This window comes from Syngnathus leptorhynchus, chromosome 6, assembly GCF_054491065.1.
Source record: "Syngnathus leptorhynchus isolate UIUO chromosome 6, UIUO_Slep, whole genome shotgun sequence".
Classification (NCBI taxonomy): Eukaryota; Metazoa; Chordata; class Actinopteri; order Syngnathiformes; family Syngnathidae; genus Syngnathus; species Syngnathus leptorhynchus.
In genome coordinates, this window is record NC_141200.1 from 4675001 (window position 1) to 4694974 (window position 19974).

At 45.7% G+C, this 19974-nt stretch overlaps 1 protein-coding gene across 1 annotated transcript in view; it reads left to right on the plus strand.

Annotated features, from left to right (window-relative positions):
* otud7a (OTU deubiquitinase 7A) overlaps positions 1-19958 on the plus strand; it is a 21121-nt gene extending 1163 nt beyond the window's left edge. The window contains exons 2-13 of the mRNA XM_085915121.1: positions 3567-3676; positions 5484-5637; positions 7589-7774; positions 7856-8074; positions 8180-8281; positions 8755-8882; positions 9155-9267; positions 10295-10422; positions 10502-10651; positions 15145-15259; positions 16420-16504; positions 16701-19958. Coding sequence (XP_085771247.1) covers positions 5553-5637; positions 7589-7774; positions 7856-8074; positions 8180-8281; positions 8755-8882; positions 9155-9267; positions 10295-10422; positions 10502-10651; positions 15145-15259; positions 16420-16504; positions 16701-18254 — 2865 coding nt within the window. The 5' untranslated portion in view covers positions 3567-3676; positions 5484-5552 and the 3' untranslated portion in view covers positions 18255-19958. The remainder of the gene's footprint in view (positions 1-3566; positions 3677-5483; positions 5638-7588; positions 7775-7855; positions 8075-8179; positions 8282-8754; positions 8883-9154; positions 9268-10294; positions 10423-10501; positions 10652-15144; positions 15260-16419; positions 16505-16700) is intronic.
* Positions 19959-19974: the final 16 nt, after the last annotated feature.

The following is a 19974-nucleotide window of genomic DNA, read 5'->3' on the forward strand; positions in this document are numbered from 1 at the left end:
ATAATTCCCCCATTATGATCTGTAATTTATTTATTTTTTAAAAAGGAGAAGAACAAGGAAGCTTTGGTTCCCATAATAATAATTTAAAAAAAAAAAAACACCTGACCTCAATGGCTTTCTGCCAGGACTAAGATCTGCAAAATTTAGTTCTTCAGAGGGGATGAAATAAGTCAAGAGCCTCATGTAATCACGGTCCAATCATCACCCTTCTTTAAAGTGGACTTTGTTCTTGAGACATCCCTACAGGTGGCGAGGCCATGTCAAGTGTCTTCTTTCACACAGGGAGGTCATCTAGATGCTGCTGAGTAGTTCTTTTCACAATGTTAGGCAGCCTGTTTATAAGATGGAAGTATAAACATTTTTTTGGTGTGTGGGTGTGTGTGCGCTCCCAGGCTCCCCCAACACTATCACCACACAGTGGGATATTTTTAACCAACCAAATCCGTATAAGGCAAAACTGTAAGTAAATAATGCACGTTTTAAGTGTGGCCGACTAAATTGGGTTCGGCAAACATGAGGGCAGTCGATGAATCGGGTCAGCGAGCAGCTTCGTGTCCAATCAAAGATGATTCAGAAGATGATTTTCTTTCCTATTCACTCATGCCAAGTTCTGTTTGAATTCCAAAAGTATGAAATGATCTAAAAATCCAGGGAGCACTTATAAAAGTCCAACTTGTCTGATGATAATGTGGATTTAAATGGATATCATGCTGTTTTAACAAGATAAGACCGCTTTACCAGAGCTTCGTGTGCTGTCGCTTCCTGCGTGGCTTTGACATTTTGATGAATTCATAACGGGCTTTAGTGTGATATTTATCATGGAATAGTGTCCTGGCAGACTCCTGAAGCCTCATTAAAGACGCATCTCTGCGCTATATAGACGTTGACCTGTGCTATTATTATGTAACGCTGTTAATGGTTTTAATTAACATAACATTGTCACATGCGATGATGATCTACGGGGATTTTTATGTCTGCCAAAGCAAACAGAATACGGTCGCACAGGAGACCCTTCGGTGGCTCAATTCAGATTCATGAAAAGCCACAGAAGGTCACTTTGCTTCACTCTCAAAAGGAGGTCAGACCTCCTTTTCCTCGGCAAGAAAAAAAAGAAACCTTCCTGGAAACTCTCCATTTTGTCTGTCAGTTTCTTTCGACTATAGCAGGGCTCAAATCAGTTGTTCAGCTGTTGCTCATTCTGGATCTTAAGAAGTGTAAACAAAGGCGCTGCTCTCTGCGGCTGTCTTCATCGGATGCTTATCAGACAAATGAATGACGTATTGATGAGTAAAGGCACCAACGATGCACTTTTTCAGTCCACCGTTAATACTGCGCCAACTTGTCTCTGTCGACAGCTGAAACAAAGAAGGGAGGAAATTGGAAATGACTTTTTGTCCGAACCGCGTTTTCATATTGTCGCTAAGATCATGTATTATTTCAAAAATAATACCACACACTTCCTTTCAGAGCACCTTTTTTTTGAAAGAAACTAAAGACGAGCTTCACTCTTGGCCCCAGTTGTGCAAAAGCGACATCGGGTTGGAAAGGGCCCAGTCCTGAAAGCAGCTTTGGGGTCTCTGTGATAGCAGAGCTGGAGGGTCTGACATTTAAAGGGGGGTTATGATCTTCTTCTGCGGCGCTCGGCAACCGCGTCTTTTGTTTTTTGCTCGAATGCTGCGCACGCAGCCGAGGCCAACGTTTGACTTCGATCGGAACATACCTCAAATATTCGTGTTCCGACAACAAGTCCCCCTCGTGTGCGCTCTCGCTGCGCTGGCTGGCAGTGTGCAGCGTGGCAATGAGATGTAAAGTGACATTATTGCCTCCTGCAGCATTTCTCAGCCAGCATGTGTAGCACGGGGAGTCTAGACTTTCTAAAGCAGGGGTGGGGGGGGGGGGCATCTGTGTCACATCTGTGGAATGATATTTGCAAATGCATCAAAATGACTGCGGCCTCCTGGCTGCTGCCTTTGCAGAGGAACACCCCTCCTGGCCCGGAGCCGATAAGCAGCTAAGCTAGCCGTCTGGGTGACTCCTGCTCGCTCATTTCCCACTCACAGCAAAATTTTGAGATTTTGAGGAGATCATAGGATGAATATATTATTTGTCTTTCATGTGAGTCCAGCCGATTTGGAAAATGTAGTATAACTAGAAGGTGTTACCACCAGCCTACATGTACGGCACACGTATGTTCCTATCGTGGAAGCGAAGGCGCTCAAGTGTGAGTCCAGTTTACCTCCCACCTGCTGCATCTCTGCGTCGCTCGTGGGTGACTATTACCTCACGCCGCAACTGTGTCACGGACGCGTAGAAGCGGGACGTGTGTAAACAAAAAAACATGTAACATGTCAGTTGCTCAGTTTGCTGTTTTTATTGGTACCCGCAACGCAAGTGAACTCAGTCGCCAGCAGATGAAAACGTTAGCAATGTTATGACTACGCGGTGGTGAATAAGATATGATGTCATGCTGTTACCCAAGTGTGGGGCTCCTCAGCTCCAAGCGCTAGTTGGCTGCTAGGTCCGATATTTGCCACACGGTTTCTAAATAAAGCACTTGTATTATGAAAACGCTGGCGTAGAAGTATCAAATAGATTGCAATCATTTTGTTGGAGCATCAAGGTACTTCATGTTGTGATGACAACTTTTTTTTTTTATTTTTTTTTTTTTTTATTTAGTTCTGTGATGAACTGTCGTTTACACCTATAACATGTATAAGAATATAAAATGGAATGTTTTTGAAATGCCATCCAACTCGCCAACATACTGTGCCACGGATTGATTTTGAAAATATAACAAGCATGGTGTAACGTGACTCATTTCTCACTACATTAAGTCATTTATTGACGTAAGAGTTGAAGGCCAAGAATTTCCAACTAAAGAACAAACTCGCGCCTCTTTCGGAATCCAAATAAATAAACTGTAATCACTTGTGTAACCTTAGCGTTCACAATGCACGATGGATATTTTAGGATTCAATATGAGAACTATGACACCAACTCTTCTGACGCTTGCCAACAATCTTTGCTGAGAGGTTGAAGTGAGGTGTTGCTTGCCATGCCCTACTGCTTAAAAAAATATGTTGGGAAAAAAAAAATACTTTGAAGTTTGAAATCTCCCAGCAACATCCTATAAAGGGGTTGAAATAAAAAATAATGCATTTTTGGAACAGTTGAGTTACATTAACACCCATCCAGTCACCATCTCTGCTTTTTTTTTTTGCAACATCAGCAAGTTGCCACTGTTGTCTATAAGCAAAGATGGTAAGGCTCGCTTTGCACTTATTTCACACATGCGTCTGCATTTTATCCAAAGACTCTATGCCCATGCGGCAAAGCCATTTTTGCTTAGAGTTGAGGCTCTTTTCGGAATGTGATTTTCAAAGGAAACGGACCTCCCCATTCTCTCAATATTACTCAAATGACTGTAAGTAGAAGAAATCCCATGATTTGACTCAGATCCAAGTAATGTGCTCACTCACTTGCCTTTAGTGTCTTTCAAACTGGACTCAAAGACTCTTCTTCAGTTTCAGTGGATGACTTTTTTGTCATATGGTGTGTGTTTTCAGGGTTTTCCGCATCCCCGCTGTCTTCCTCTCCTCGACTTGTGAAGCCATGGACTAGAGCTCCGTCTGGTCATGTGATGGCGTCGCAAACAACCTCGGCATCAATACAGAAAGTAAGTTGGGAAATCGAAAAGAAAAGCAGACAGCCAAATATTATTGAACATTTGCTTTTATTATTGATAGATTTCATGACAAAGCAAAAAAAAAAAAAATGTATCGATTCCATCTGCCTTGTTCCCATCCAGTAGTAAAAACACGTGAAGCTCTTCTGTCAGGTGAACTTTGACACGCTTGATGCCGCATTAGTCGGTAAGATGGAGAAGTAGTTACACTTCATGTATTATTGACAGGCCACTGCATTAGGTACATTTGCCCAACCTCATCATATTTAATATTTATTAGAAACATTATAATTCAGTTTCCACTTCCTGTACCACTTTTTACATCCCGTGTTTCTTCCCAAGTTGAATTTGTCGACATATCAGGTCCGACTTGTGAATTTAACATAGAGGACATATTGCGATTCATCCGTGGTTCATTTTGTAATGTTTGACAAGCAAAAACTTTCAAAATGACTGCGCTCCCACTCACTTATTTTCATGTCAGATAGAAACCACGGCTATTTGTGAGTCACTGTTACCGCCCACGTGTGGGGCGTTTGTGTGTGTGTGTGTGTGTGGGGGGGGGGGGGGGGGGGGGCATGAATGTACTTAAAAGAAAACATGAGGTTACGTGGAGTAACTTACTCATTCTCTGCCACTCAACACCTAAAAGTGACATGTCCCGCATAGCAACACAGTTATTCACGTCAGATTGTTAACAGTTCCTCGCCACAAATTCAAATAGGATTTAAAATTCTGCCTTTACAAATGTTTTTATATATTCGTATTTCCACAGGTGTTTAGTCGAAACAAAGCATTCTAATTATTGCTGCGTTTGCGTAATTTGAATTTAGCTGGAAAATCCATCCATTTTTATTTGTCACAGCGGCGGCCATTTTGATGCTTGATTTCCACTGAAAATGACATCAGGGCTTAGGTAATGATCAATCACGGCTCAGCTTACAAATACCACATGACCGAACCCAGAAAAGGGGCAAATAAATGGCTGATGATAACTAGGTCAGCCAAACTGTTGTGCATCATATTTGCGAGTTGTTAAAAATGCATTGTGTTGAAAAGCACAACAGCTCTCGAGAACCGAAAAGACGTTATACAGCCAAAATGCTTCTGTTCCGGTGGCTTATAAATGTCACGTTGCGCTCTTTCATGCAGGCAGCCCGCGAGTGAGAACCGAACAGTTGTCGACGCCTTGGGGGGGTGGGGCATCTCCTGTGGGCTTCAGCTCTTCTGGGGTCAGAGGAACAGACCTTAGCAGGCTCTGTTCTGCACACAGAGGTCGCCTATTGATGTTGTAAACCTGTGGGTGTTTGTTTCTTTGCTGCCGTTGCTCGGGGCAGCTCTCTGACCCAACGCTGCGTCCACCCGAGGAATGAAAGTTATGCATGAACTCATCCATTCCGCGGAAAGAGGGAGTGAACGCATCTCACGAGTGTTGTTTGTGACCCAGACTATCAACCACGAGGAATTAGCGGCTGTGTTTCTTGGACGTAAACACGCTCTACCCTAGTAAACAGTAGCACCGATGTGGCTTAAGATACTCAATTACAGCCACAGAGGCAGGAAGAGAGTTAGCATTGTTGCGCTTACAGGCAGCCCGCCAAAAAAGGCTTCGGAAACTGGCAGGTGTGTCCGGAATACGACCTCTGGCTGCGGCTCTGTTGATATTACATCTTTGCGGCTGGCTGTTTTGTTATGACTGTGTGGACGATGAGGAGGAGCACCGCTTCAACTCTGTTGACCTCAGCTCAAGTCATGTTTTTGTTTTTGTTGAGCTTTTCTCTTTTTTTTTGGGTGTCAGATGAGAACGTGAAGGCTGGCGTCCACCAAGGCCTCCGCTGCACCGTGGGCAGCGCACACACATGATCACATGACTCTGGACATGGACGCGGTCCTGTCAGACTTTGTTCGGTCCACGGGGGCAGAACCGGGTCTGGCAAGAGACCTGCTGGAAGGTAAGCCACGACTGCTGCTAACTGCACTAAAAAGGGAGGGATGGAGGGATGGATGGATGGATGGATGGATGGGTGGCGTGTTTGATCATCCGCTCCTTGATGCGGGCTGGGTTTCCGCGATTAGGAGTGGGGGAGAAGGGTGGAAAGAGGAGCGGAAAGGAAACAAAAGGGAGGAGGAGAGGACAGGCGCTCACGAGCGGGAGCCGGCTGGCTGATTTAGAAGTGGCCGTGACGCTTTTACGAGAGCGTTCCCAAGAGACAGCTTTGTGTCCATTCACTGGCTCTCATTGAGGAGCGCCGTGCCACTGGCATGTAAGCTTAACTCACTTAGCGACATTGAACAAAACAAAACCAAACACCCCGGTGCAAAAGTTCACAAGCCAGCAGAATTACGGTCCGTGGTTAGAAAGATTGGAGCCAGTGGCCTGTTGTAAACACAAATTAAAGATGTTCGAGATCCGACATAATTAGTGTTTGATAGAAATGTAGCTATGTTGTGGTGTTGCCGTTTTAGTGCTCTTTTGTTTCTACTCTTGTACACCTTTCAAAGCATCAAATGATTGGAAATGTTTTTGTTTTTTTTCCAGACACCAGCGCTGGTGTAATGGGTAGATGACATAATCAGTGATTAGTCGGCCAGCAAAATAGTCATTTGTGGCATCCCTGGATGCACAACACATTCATTTTAGTTCTGCCCAATCCGTCTGCATTTTCTCAACATTTAGTTTTATACTCCAGTTTGAATTCAACCTGACTCCTATTCACTGACCACCTATTGCAATCCATCACCATTTTAAAACACGCTAGCACTTAAATATGCTCTTAGTGCCGGACTGTACGAAAATCCTTCAAAGCTGGCATTCCTCAACGAGGCAGTCGAAGCTAATACATGACGGTATAACCCATGTTCGTCGTTTTAGCTTGGCTTCTTTTTTTGCTGACGACGGCCGTTTTAAGTGAAGGAGAGAACATTGAGAGCTTAGCGCTTGTATGGAAGCATTTAGCGACCATGCATTAGCCGCCATACTGCCGGGGCCTTTAGTTGCCAGCGTGGGTTTTGATCACCTCTGAGAGATGCTCGCTAAATCCGCTTTGCATTGATTTGACTTGATAGAGCGGTGCCAGGTTTCATGTTCAGTTAGTGGAGAAGCGTCATGTCTGGCCGACGAGAGGAAATGGCACGGCTTCCCCTTAAAAGGAGTCCATTAACTGGCCCACAAACATGCTCCCGTTACAAAACCAGCCGGGAGACGCTCCTGTGAATATCTTCAGTATTATTCAAGCCGATCATTTTCTCATTATCGGAAACCTCCTTATATTTTATTCTATTTTATTAGTTTCCTTTTCAGCGGTGTTTCTAAAACTAAATGCATTCTGCTGCACTTTGCGTAAAAGAATGTGCCGGGGCAGACTGGGCGTTAAGAGCTCTCGTTGCCTACTTCCTGTGAGAAAGGACTCCACGAGAATGATAAGCGAGAGGCCAAACAAAGCCAAAGACCTGACAGTTAAACAATGAGTTTACACATTGCTCTTTAATCTGAGGCCAAGCTACGAGTCCGCTCATAATTGCCGTCCATTGTTATCCAAAGAAATATTGATTTTATTTTATTTTTTTTAACTTTAATACGCGTTCAATTAAGCGTTTTGCACGCATACACACACTTCCGTCGCAGAGAGACTTAACAAGTGTGTCTGCTCATGTTCCTCCTACGCGTCAGGATATTGCTGTCACGCTGCTAACGGATCCGTCTCACTTTTCCATCATCGCTGGTGTGGCCCTACCCAACCTCGACCTTTGACCTATTACATTCATTTTACTTTATATGGGCGTCTTTTAACATCAGCTTTGTCTGTTATGAAAATAAAATGAAACCCAGAAAAAGAGTGCATTTAAGGCCAGCTAGTCTTTTAGTGTGTTTGTTCATCATTCTGGATGTCTTGCACCTGACAGGTAAAAACTGGGACCTCAGCGCTGCTCTAAATGATTACGAGGAGCTCCGGCAGGTCCACACTGCCAACCTGCCGCAGGTCTTCAACGAGGGCCGCTACTACAAACAGCCAGAGGCGCGTGACACACCAACCCATGTCAGCAAGATCGACAGGTCGTGTGCGCAGAAGCAGGAGGACAATGGACAAGGTAAGACCATCCTTGTGAAGAGCAAATATGAAATATATCGTCCATTCACATCTGTCTCTCATCTCATCTCATCCCCGCTAGAAAAGCGTCTGTCCCGCGGAATCTCACACGCCAGCTCGGCCATTGTCTCCCTGGCGAGGCTTCAAGTGGCCAACGAGTGTACCAACGAGCAGTTCCCTCTTGAGATGCCCATCTACACATTCCAGCTGCCAGATCTCAGCGTGTACAGCGAAGACTTCAGGAGTTTCATAGAGAGAGACCTGATAGAGCAGTCCACCATGATGGCTCTGGAGCAAGCTGGTCAGTGTGTGTTTGTACCCTTTATTTGGGTAAAAGTACATTTATACTTATATTTTTCAAATCATGTGTCGTTGATAGTATCTTGTACTTTTTTTTTGGGCACAGGTCGTCTGAACTGGTGGTCCACCATGTGCACCAGCTGCAAGAAGCTTCTTCCTCTGGCCACCACTGGCGATGGGAACTGCCTCCTCCACGCTGCTTCTTTAGGTAAGCGTCACACTTTTAACACGCATTCAACTTTGTCTGGGATATTTCAGGAGCGCATTTCGAACTGCAAGCGATGACTGCCACATCATGTTTGTCTGCAATTTGAGGGTTTTCCCCTCTTGAACGTGTTTTTCTAGTTTGCTCGTGTCAGGCTACATTTTGGAAAACATGACAGGAAACACAGTTGGGTAAAATATCAGAGCCCATGTCATTGTAGTTGATTCACACATTTGAAAATTTTATATGTCGGGTAGGAGCTAAATTTAACTCGGGACGGTTTGAAACAATACTGTTAGTAGTTTCTTTGTATATTTACAGTTCAAACGCAATTAAAAAACGAGATACCGCGTAAATATGAATTCTTACTCATCAATCGCACCGTCGCGCAAGTTAATGGATCAACGCCGGTGTTACCAGACACACAGTTGTCCCGTCACATTGTCTACATGAATAAATAATGACGTCTCCTCCAGGGATGTGGGGTTTCCACGATAGAGACCTGATGTTAAGGAAGTCCCTGTACAGCATGATGAAGAGCGGAGCGGAAAGAGACGCCCTGAAAAGGAGGTGGAGGTGGCAGCAAACCCAACAGAACAAGGAGGTTAGTTACATGGTAGAGTCTCTCCATCCATCCACACCACTTGAGACACTTGAATTAAGTTCATATGAGCAAGCGAATTCATTCCATACCTTTAATTAACTCATTTTTGCCGGAGCCCACATTTTGCCTTTCATGAGCTTCAGCGGCCGATGTCCGTTTCTTTTTTTTGTCAGGCTCTCGGGTAGCAACAGGTTCAGCAAACGGAGACACTGAATGATAAAAGGGTCCGTGTGGGCAGGCTTGTGCTGATCAGAGTTGTGTTGCTTGTGCAGTCTGGCCTGGTGTACACTGAGGAGGAGTGGGAGCGGGAGTGGAACGAGCTGCTCAAGTTGGCCTCCAGTGAGCCTCGCACTCACCTCAGCAAAAACGGCAACACGAGCGGAGGGTAAGCCGTATGCTCCAAACGCAACTTGCGTAACTTACATTTCAAGAGAAAAGACCTGTGTTTGGATCATAATATGGTGAGCTGTACCAAAAAAAAGAATAGAATTTCATGGTCCATTAAGACTTAAGATTTTGAGCAAAGTTGATGTGGTTCTCATTATTTTGTTTTACTTTAGATTGCTTTTTTGCAATCATAATTACAATTTGGGTTTGTGTGTTTCTATAAATATGCCGTTTAGTACAGCTGCAACATGCTTAGGAAGCTTTAACATTGTATAGGAGGGGGGGAAAAGTGGCAGAAAAGGTTGTTCAGTCCTTCCTGAAAGTCAATCAAAGCTCTCGTCAGACCACGCCATCTAGTGGCTTTCCATCTTAGCTGCAACAGCCTGGTCCGTCCAACTCGGCTGAGGCTTCCCTGTTGCATAAACACAGACGCTCGCATGTTTATCAAAGCAGATCGGAAACAAGCGATCTTCCTCCCACGCATCGAGAAACCTTTCCTCATTTCTGTTCTTACAAGGATCGGGATGCGTTTGAGTTCAAATGTATTTTTAGCTGGTTTTCAGTCCGCAACAAGCTCTCTTTTTCAACTGCCTCATTTATTTCATGAGTTGCGGTGTTTTTTTTTTTAACCTGTCATCGAGCTCGGCGTAATCGGGTTCGGAATGCTTGATGGTCCTGGTGTGAGATGAGCCTCTGAATGGGTTGAGTGGGATTCCCATATTAAGAGGCTCTTCATTAGAGTTAATTTGGCTGCGTAGGCTGTTAGTGTGCCCAACAACTTAATTGTTGCACATTTTCTTGTTCCCTGGTGGTTGCAAGCCTGAGCGCTCTGAATCTGAGCTTGCTTTTCCTCTCTTTCATTGCAACACACGCAGAGCATAAACATAAGAGCCGATTGTTGTCCTCCTGCCTGTTAACAGGTGCCAGATGAAATCGATGGAAAGGGATGAAATCATGTCAATCTATTCTCACCGCTATTTTGGTACCAACGGCAAATGAAATCTCACGGGTGTTTGCAACCGCAGGGTGGATAACGCTGAAGATCCAGTCTATGAGAGTCTGGAGGAGTTCCATGTGTTTGTGCTGGCCCACGTACTGCGCAGGCCGATTGTCGTGGTGGCAGACACGATGCTCAGAGACTCGGGCGGAGAAGGTGAGGCCAAACTTGGTCTCCGTCATCTCGACGATGAACAAATGTCTCATGGATGCTTAACTTTCCTTCTGATTTGCAGCATTTGCGCCAATCCCCTTTGGAGGTCTCTACTTACCGCTGGAGGTTCCTCCGAGCAGATGTCATTGCTCCCCGCTTGTGTTGGCTTATGACCAGGCACACTTTTCCGCCCTGGTGTCCATGGAGCAGAGAGACCAGCAGCGAGAGCAAGGTAAACATTGTTGCGTGTTCTTTGGAAAAACTGCAGTAGTGTTTCTTGGATCCATGGCAGCACCTTTTATGAAATGAAGCAGCTTTTCTGACTTTTAGTGGTCTGCCTGTCCTACTGGAGGTGAATAATATATGAATTTGCAGAAGAGCTATGTGTGATCCATTATTAAAAGATGCCAGTTGGCAGCGGGAACCTTGCGATGGCCAGAACGTGGACCAAAGAATCCCGTGATTTATGTAACACAAATACTGAGGGAAGCCATAATAAATCAATGTGGCCGTTTTTTGTTTTTTTTTGGGAGTTCTTAAAGCTTTGTTTATCACGTACAGTACATTGCCAAATAAGACAATGATCATTAGAAAAGATTTGCATTCTTCCACAATTTGATAATTTTAATGATAAATGTACTTTTGCTCGAACCGTATCAGACCAATTGACACACAGAAACTAGTTTGATACAAAGTAGCATCTCCTACTCAATTGTTTGTTTAATAGTTAACTTAATTCGGCGTCTCTGTGGGTGATTACCGTGTCTTGAAGATCGATTGTAGTGCGAGTAGGTAGTTTGACTTCAAATGGCATTCTCGTGCGCTTTTCCTTTTTGCGTGTTCTAATTTAATGCAATCCACCAATTTCATGTTGTGTTCATGATCTAATTAAATTCTTGAAAGTTTTTCTTCATCGTAAATCCCAAAATCACATTATTCAAAACAAATGTACCTTGTTTTTTTATTTTTGACTGACTTCATTTACATACTTAAACTGGTCCTGCGACTTATTCTTTAGTACAACTTGTATATTAAAAATAGAGTTCTGACGCCCAAAGTTCCCATCCCCTTGTCACAACCCTTGACACATCAGAAAATGTAAGTTAGCATTGTCATTTGGGTGCTATCTTGAGTTTCCCCGTTTCCCATTCAGCTGTCAACGCTTCCACTCAGCACTGAGAATGCATCGTTTATTCTCGAGGTCACAATAACCCTCGCATTGACAAATAGAGTGGATCTCCTTGACAACCAGCCTTGGTAGTCACGGCACTCTTGTGTGTCTGACTCAGTGGGTGGAACTCGCTTGTCATTTCAGTGGGCAGCCGGCCAGATCCTTCCCTCTGTCTCTTGCAAGCAAACTCAAACTAACAACTTCTCCAACTCACTGCTGAGTAAGATCCTATTCTCAGCAAAGGAACATCAAACTAGTTATTAAGTCAGAAAATGACCGCTGCAGACTAGCAGGCAGACATGATTACAAAGCTGCTAGCTTTGCCTCGCAGCGTAGCCCTTCACTGCCAGCAGCACTTCAAAATGCAGCCAAAACCTCACACCCATGCTTTTTTTTTTTTTTTTCCTTGAGATGGGGAATTCTCTGTTTTGACCGCTAGATGGCGCATAGGACCACAGAAGCCTCTGTAACGCAACACTTCCGCACTATTTCTCTTTAGTACACAGAGTTCTGAACAGGGAACATTTCATCTGCAGTGTCTTCCCAGGATGTTATGAAAACACTTTTGACTCGGTTCGTGCGAGGAATCCCATTACAGAGCAATGCCGCCCACTGTTTTGTGAGACGGAAGACATGCGTTTATATGCATGATGTAAATAGAACTAGTCAAACGTTGTTAGATTGCCTCGTTTCTGACCGGATGCCGGATGCCAGCCATACATGAAGTCATCCGAGGAAAAGGTCCAAATGAAAAGCCCCCCCACTACCAATTAGGGCAGAGCAAACTCTTAACCACATCACCACATATGGGCAGGGTCCTCAAGCCTGCCGGGGGAAGGGGGGGGGGGGGGGGGCAACAAACCGAGACTCTCTCCCGACAGGCAGACCTCTGTTTGGATGTTTCAGGTGGAGACTCGCTCTTAGTTTCCAATAGCGCATCGGAGGGGCTATTGGTGGTCGTGTGTGTGTGTTCAGGTGCTTCGGGTTGCTTGAAAATACTGCTTCTTTCTTCAGCCGTCTGGATGAAGGATTAAAGCGGGGTCCCTCCCGGTAACTTGATTCTAAAATGCACAGACGCATCCTGCGTTTGGTCCCTTTGAGGTCGCCTGCACGGCTACCAAAACGTCAAGCTTGTTTCAAGGTTGTTGTTTTTTTTCAAACGCTTTATTACAGTCAAGTTTTGTTCCGATTGAGGTTATCACTATCCGTTCCGTCCCCTTCAGCGCCACTTGCTGCGACTTTTCATCAGTCCACTTGGGCTACTGTGGTCAAACTGGCCCACTGGAAAACTCTATTTCCAGCCCTGCTTCGAAAACCCATTACTGGTTTTCTTTGGCAGCCTTGCAGCAGCCCCTCCAGCTCCTATTTATTTGTATGAAGTAAAAGGCCGTCTTTTACACAAAAAGACCACCTACATAACAACCAGCCACCTCTGACTAGCTTTTACCACTTTCTATCTATTAAACATCCATAAGTGTTCTACTCGCCAGGCCGTCCGCTTAATTGAATCAACATGGCAATCCGAATTAAACGTTATTTTGTTGTGGTTTCATCTGCTTCTACGAATGGAATTAAACCGCTTGGGTTCCGCTGTTAAAAAATCCACAGTGAGAAGCTGAGGTCGTCTTAAAATGGACAACTGCTGTTTACTCTGCTGATGGACTGGGACTTTTAAATTTGCAGCTGTGCAGTGACCAAAGTCAGGAATTGAACTTTTCCAGACAGAACAAATTGTTCTTGAACAGAGGAAACATTGGCTCGGTGTTGCAAAACTGCAATGAGTGACTTTGTCCTCTGCGGGGACTAAGAGAGGCCAGACTATCCACTCACTGCTTGCGATGTTCGAGCTGCTGAGTTTGCATTTGCTGCAAAATAAAAAAAACACAGTTCTGCCTTCCCAACAGCTGTGTGCCTGCAGAAAACACCCATATTTCCTCTTAGCGGATACTTGATGCAAAGTGAGCAAAGTGAACAAGGTTGTTATGTCTCGTACACCGCTCAGATCCCAACGAGGGCTGTGATGTCATCCGAGCATATGCTGTGCAAAAGAGTCACTTAAGGACGGCAAAACAGGGCTGCCGGCTGGGATAGTAAATACATTACAGCACCGATGCTTCGTTGGCAATCTCCGATTCTGGACGTTGTCCAAGTGGCAGCAATAGCTCGCGCAGCATTTTGGAAAGGCGAGAAATTAGGACAGCTGTGCTTGTGCTGCGGGAGCCAGGACACCACCTGACGACAAACCGCCGCTGCCTGATACATGACCCCTTGTGCGCCCGCCCGCGCATGGCGTTAGATTTGCGAGGGCACGCTGTGTATTTCTATGAACAAGTGCCTCTCGTCACAGCGTGCATTAGTCATGGCTTCTTTAGCTCACAGGCGTGACTCGTATTGTGCAAAGCCAACCTTTGACATCTGCAGTTTCTAACAGGCTCCTTGTGATATTGCGGTGAATTTATGCGTGTTATTTGTCCTAGACTGACCCGCAGTTGGTGAGAATCCATTCCATAGAGCTATCGTGATAAAAGATACAACCGTCAACGTTGTTACTTTGCTGTTGGCCTCTGTTTGCTGGCATGAATTTGAAAACTTGGACGATGGACCGCAGAGATTAGCTGAACGCTAGCTAACTGGTACAACAGAACATGGATGGATTCAAAACTTGAGCAAAAAAAAACCCCCAAAAAACACTCTGGGTTTTTGCTATTGGCCATTGTACGGCAAGAGATCCTTGTGGTTAGTTTTATTTTGAAGTTATTTCTGGCAGAGCTAATTAAGCTCGCTAAACAAACGACTTAAATACGTTGACACTCGAGTCAGCGTTTCGTCAAAGGGACGCGTTAGCATTGCGGCCACTGATGTCACATCATATTTAGTGATCAGGTCAAATGTGCTAACACCTCTCTTTGGCAGTGGAGAATGTATGCAAATGGAGAGAAGACTGCATTTGTTTTGTTTTGTGTGATGTTCCATTTGAGGAGCTTGCCACTATGCTGTCAACTCGCCAACTTTCAATTGCCCAAGCAGTAGTTTCACTCTCATCCACACCCACGTTTTGCACATGCAGTAGTGAGACGGCAGGAAGCTAGGGTGGGTTGTCTGTTTTCTGTTCTGTGTCTAGTGATTCGTGCTGAGGTCCTCTTCCTGTCTATGAACATTTGATGGTATCAGCGAAGGATGAATGAAATCATCTGGTCACACGCCGCTGTGTCTGAAAGCATTCAATTATGAAACCAACTTGTACAACCCCCGTCGGTTTTCAAATCACTCACTTCCTCAAAGTCACCGTGTTTTTTTTTTGTGGTTTTTTTCACCCACTGGTCCAATTTCATGACCTAAAACATATTTGACGTGACGAATCTTGAGACACTTTATTAGGTACACCTGCCAGGTCCCATAAGATCCAACTCAAGAGCTGTATCAAACTTTGAAGATAATTCATTTTTGACCCTGGCAATATTTTTCTGTGTGTTGAGTCATTATGCATTATACTATTCCATGATCTGTAGTTTTATAGATTATTCACAAATTGACCTCTTTGCAATCTCTTTTAGCTGTAATCCCCCTGACGGACTCAGAGCACAAGCTGCTGGCGCTGCACTTTGCCATGGACCCTGGCCGGGACTGGGACTGGGGCAGGGACGACAATGATAACACCAAGCTGGCCAAGTGAGTCTCACGCGGTATCTCATTGTGGGCGTGAACTGCTTTCAAAGGATTTCCAGAGCAATGAGAAAGTCCAATCCGCGCTAAATTTGAGTTTGTCCGCGAGGGGGTTTGAATTTCATTACGGGCTCTGGCTCAGGTCACTTCAAAGCGTGAGCACACAGAGAACAAATTGTGAGCGCCGTCAGTCATCCTGAGGCTTTCCCAGACCGAAACGGCAACGCCCGCTCTGATTTAGTGAAGGAGTTTATGTAAGGTTTTCTGTTTCACATTCCAGCCAGTCAAGGGGTTAAGTTTATCCTCCAAAATGCTGCAATATGGGAACCATGCCGATAGAAAAAATGTACACAAGCAGGTTAGCCTCTAATTTGTTTGGCCGCCGAAACAATTTTCCCATAACTGTGAAGTTTAGTCATCGAAGCCAAGACTTAACCTTTTTTTTGCTTTGTCTTAACTTTAATTATAAAGGTCAAATAAGTAACGTGACGGAGATTCACGTCCCAGATGCACGTCCAACCTTTTTACTTTAATCTTCTTAAGTGTCACCCAAGTGCGAAAAGAATTAACCACTGAAACACGTGCAAACGACAAGACGCAGCAAAAATCTGACAACCTTGAATGCCAGTCCCTCACTTCTACTTGAGTTTATTCTTCTCATTTTGCCTCCTATTCACATCTTCTTTTGAGGAAAGCCCTTTCGTTGAAAGTGTTCATCTATATTTTTTTTTGCATTCAACACTTGAACTGAGCAAGATGAGTACTTACCTCAATGGTGCGCTTTCACACACCGACCGGCATCAAATGGTTTGATGTTGTACATGACACCGTCAACGTGACAGCTGGTGTGACAAATCAAATACTTAATAAACAGCAATTACTTTCAACACAACAGTGCGTGAGAAGTGAGTGTCAAACTTGTGTCAAACATATTTATAGCCCACATTCCCGCTATTCCCTTAGCATTGGCGCTATCACAGTTTTGTTATGACCTCTAAAGCGGGAAAAGGATCAGGACGCCATTCTAGCACGTTGAGATTTCTTTGAAACGTCAACTGCGTCCTAATTTATGTATTATAATAATATTTAATACTATGTATCAGTACTGTTCATACAAAAGTGTGACCTGATTACTAATGTCTGACCTCACACATCTTTTGCTGCAGTCTCATCTTGTCACTGGAGGCCAAACTGAACCTGTTGCACAACTACATGAATGTAACGTGGATCCGAATTCCATCCGAAACAAGGGTATGTTCTTTTTGGACAGCTGAGTCTTCTCCATCGAGGTTGAAGTCAATGTCCTGCTTGGAATTACTGCTCTAGAAAAATTGAACTCCATGTTCTGTTGATGTTGCAAAGTTCTGAGAATTCTGAAATGTGAACATTTCCATGGGGCATTAGTGCTTCAGCAGTGTTCTTCTTCCTTCATCTCTGTGGAACATAGGCTCCCCTGGCTCAGCCCGAGTCTCCGACCGCTTCCGCCGGTGAGGACGTGCAGTCCCTGGCTGAGTCCATCGAATCCGACCGCGAGTCCGTTGGCAGCAACTCCAACGTTAACGTGGGTAAGGGCGGCAAGGACAAGGATAAAGAGAAGCAGCAGCATCGCAAAGACAAAGACAAGAACCGGGCCGATTCTGTAGCCAACAAGCTGGGTAGCTTCAGCAAAACACTGGGCATCAAGCTGAAGAAAAACATGGGGGGTCTTGGGGGTCTGGTGCACGGCAAAATGAACAAATCCAACTCTGGCTCAGGTCGAAACGGGGAGAACGGAGCGGAAAAAACAAAAAAGAAAGAGTCCAAGACAACCAAAGGAAGTAAAGATGAGTCGGGCCACTCGGCCAGCTCCACTTCCTCTGAGAAGGCCACGAGCCCCTCCCCTACAGATAGAGACAAGCCCTCAAGCTCCTCCCCCACCGACAGAACGGACAGCACAGGAAGGGTCTCGGGCGACAAGAGCCTCGAGAACTGGAAATACAGCACGGACGTCAAGCTGAGCCTCAACATCCTGCGAGCCGCCATGCAGGGCGAGCGCAAGTTCATCTTCGCCGGCCTCCTCCTCACCAGCCACCGACACCAGTTCCACGAAGAGATGATCAGCTACTACCTGACCAGCGCCCAGGAGCGTTTCAGCCAGGAGCAGGAGCAGAAGAGGAAGGAGGCCGAGAAGAAGCCCGCGGCTACCGGCGAGGCGGTCGCCAAGAAGCCGGAGAACGAGAGCGTCTTCCAGAGGGAGAGGTCCGACAGCTCGCCCCCAGAGAGCTGCTCCCCTGTCCTGCCCCAGCGCGCCTACACCCCGCAGCCCCCCGTGGCGCTCAAGGCGCAAGGCAGGAACAGTCCCATCCCCACCGCCCCTCACGTCACCTTCCCGGTCCCTCCACTCACCCCGCCCCCCGTCTCCCACCGCGTCCCTCACCCCGCGCCTTACTCCTCCCCCAGTTTTGGCGCTAAGAGATTCGGGCCCGTTCCCGTGTCGGCCCACTACAGCCATACCCCTCCCATCCAGAGGCACAGCGTGATTCACCTCCAAGATGTCAACTCGCAGTCCCCCGTCTTACGAGAAGCCTACAAGCCGGCGCCGGTGAGCGCCCTCAAGACGTGCGCCACCTACCCGCAGCAGAACCGCACGCTGTCGTCGCAGAGCTACAGCCCGGCTCGCCTGTCGGGCGTGCGTACCGCCAACACCCTGGAAACGCTGGCGTACAACATGCCCGCCGAACACAAGTCCCACACCTACACCAACGGATTCAACGCGGGAGACATTCAAGACTGCCTGGAGTTCGCCGACGGCGACGACAACTCGTCCCACACCTGGCTCAACCAAGACAAAACCAAAGGGCGCGCTTCTGGAAGCCCCATGTACTGCTTTCAGCAACGCCGCTGCAAGAGGGACAACTGCTCCTTCTACGGCAGGCCCGAAACGGACCACTACTGCTCCTACTGCTACAGGGAGGAGCTCAAGCGCAGGGAGAGGGAGAGCAAAGCGCAGAGGCCCGCATAGCCATCGCCACCAAGAGAACGACGCTACCTGCACTTTGCATCCATCACAACACCATGGAGAATGCTCTTGTATTCGCCCCCCCCAACCCGACCCTCACCCCATCCCCTTTCCCTTGTTAGTCAAGACGAGGGAAGCGGAACTCGAAACGGTGAGCAGCTTTGGCCAGATGTTATTGTGCGATTAATATATATATATTTTTTTTCATCTTTTACTTGTTTTAGAGTAAAAGTCATCCCTCACGCTCTTTGCAATGTCGCAAAGACGAAGCTTCTTATTTTTCATTGTAGAAAAGATTTCAATCTCATATTGGCCGGAGCATTTTGAGCGAAGCGGTTTGAATGCAATACCTCAGCTCGGTTTGCTCGTATTCTCTCGGGAAGATTTCGAGTTGTTTTGCAATCAAAAAAAAAAAAAAAAGGTGAAGGGGAGATTGGTATCAGCCTCGGAAGCAATAAATTGGTGATCTCCTGCTCCACTCTCCCCTAATTTTGTCTATGCACCAATAATATATAGATACTGTAGGTTAACTGTGTCTTGTAAATTGTCCGATTTGTCACGTCGAGCTCCCCGGGAGCAAATTTCAACCACAGGAATTCAAACGTGCACGCAATATGGCTTAACATTGGATTGACCTCATCGAGTAAGTGGACCTTTTGTTCTGCGAAGGATTCACGACGCGATGGGTCAAAAGTGGCTTTTTTTTGTTTTTGTTTTTTGTTTAAAAGGATTTCCTGTGCCAAACACTGAACAATGGAGCGCTCCTCAAATATGCAGTGTTCACAGTGTGTCCCTCTGAGCTGCCTGTCTAATACTGCTAATTGGTAAGTGTCTTAGATGAGAAGAATCGTGGGTAGTACGAACAAGAGCCGATGCGTATTTGTCCAAAGTGTGATTACGTGTCCGCCCCTGTAAGCCCGCCCACCCGTCTGTCTCACGCGCGAGCGACGCAGTCGTGCTTTGTATCACTCCGTGGTGACCGGTCCCCCCCCCCCGCGACAACGTGCGTCTTTCATGTAGAGGCCGTTTTTTCGAGAAGCACCTGCTGCTATAAGAGCACCTCAAGCCTTTGTGATCATCAGTGCTTTAACCAATCGGTGAGTTTGGGGGAGGAGGGTAAAAAAAAAAAAAAAACAGGTACAACCCAGGCCTCCAAGTGCTTTCTTCTCATTGAACATGACGACTGTAAAGAAGCCGTGTTTGTGTTGCCGTTTGTTTCTGGTGATGCTGTTTGCCGATAACGTTACCATGCTGTCCTTAACAAAAGTGTGTCCTGGCCAAGGATGTCAACTGCGGTTCGCTTCTGTCTCTACTGTCCACACCGCGGTGTCGCTCCTCCTCCTCCCCTTCGTTTCTACGTGATTCCCCCCCCCCCCTTCATGGATTCCCACCATGTTAAGACTGTAAGATATGATTTTGTATTCCTTTAAGACTTTTACACTACTTTAAATTATTGATTTGCACATTAGGTACAGATGTATATATAAACAAAATAATAGTTTATTGTTACAAACATTGCGTCTGTGTCTTTATTTTCCTAATTTAGTGTGTTTGTTTGCAGTAATAGGACCAAGCCCCCCCCCTAATTAAATATTCAAATACCGAAGACGGGATGTGGAAAAAAAAATCACAAAATGATGTCTTCTAACTGCACATGATAAAATAGCTTAATTTTTTTGAATACAGTACAGTATATTTATTAGGTAACTTGGGTATTCAGTCA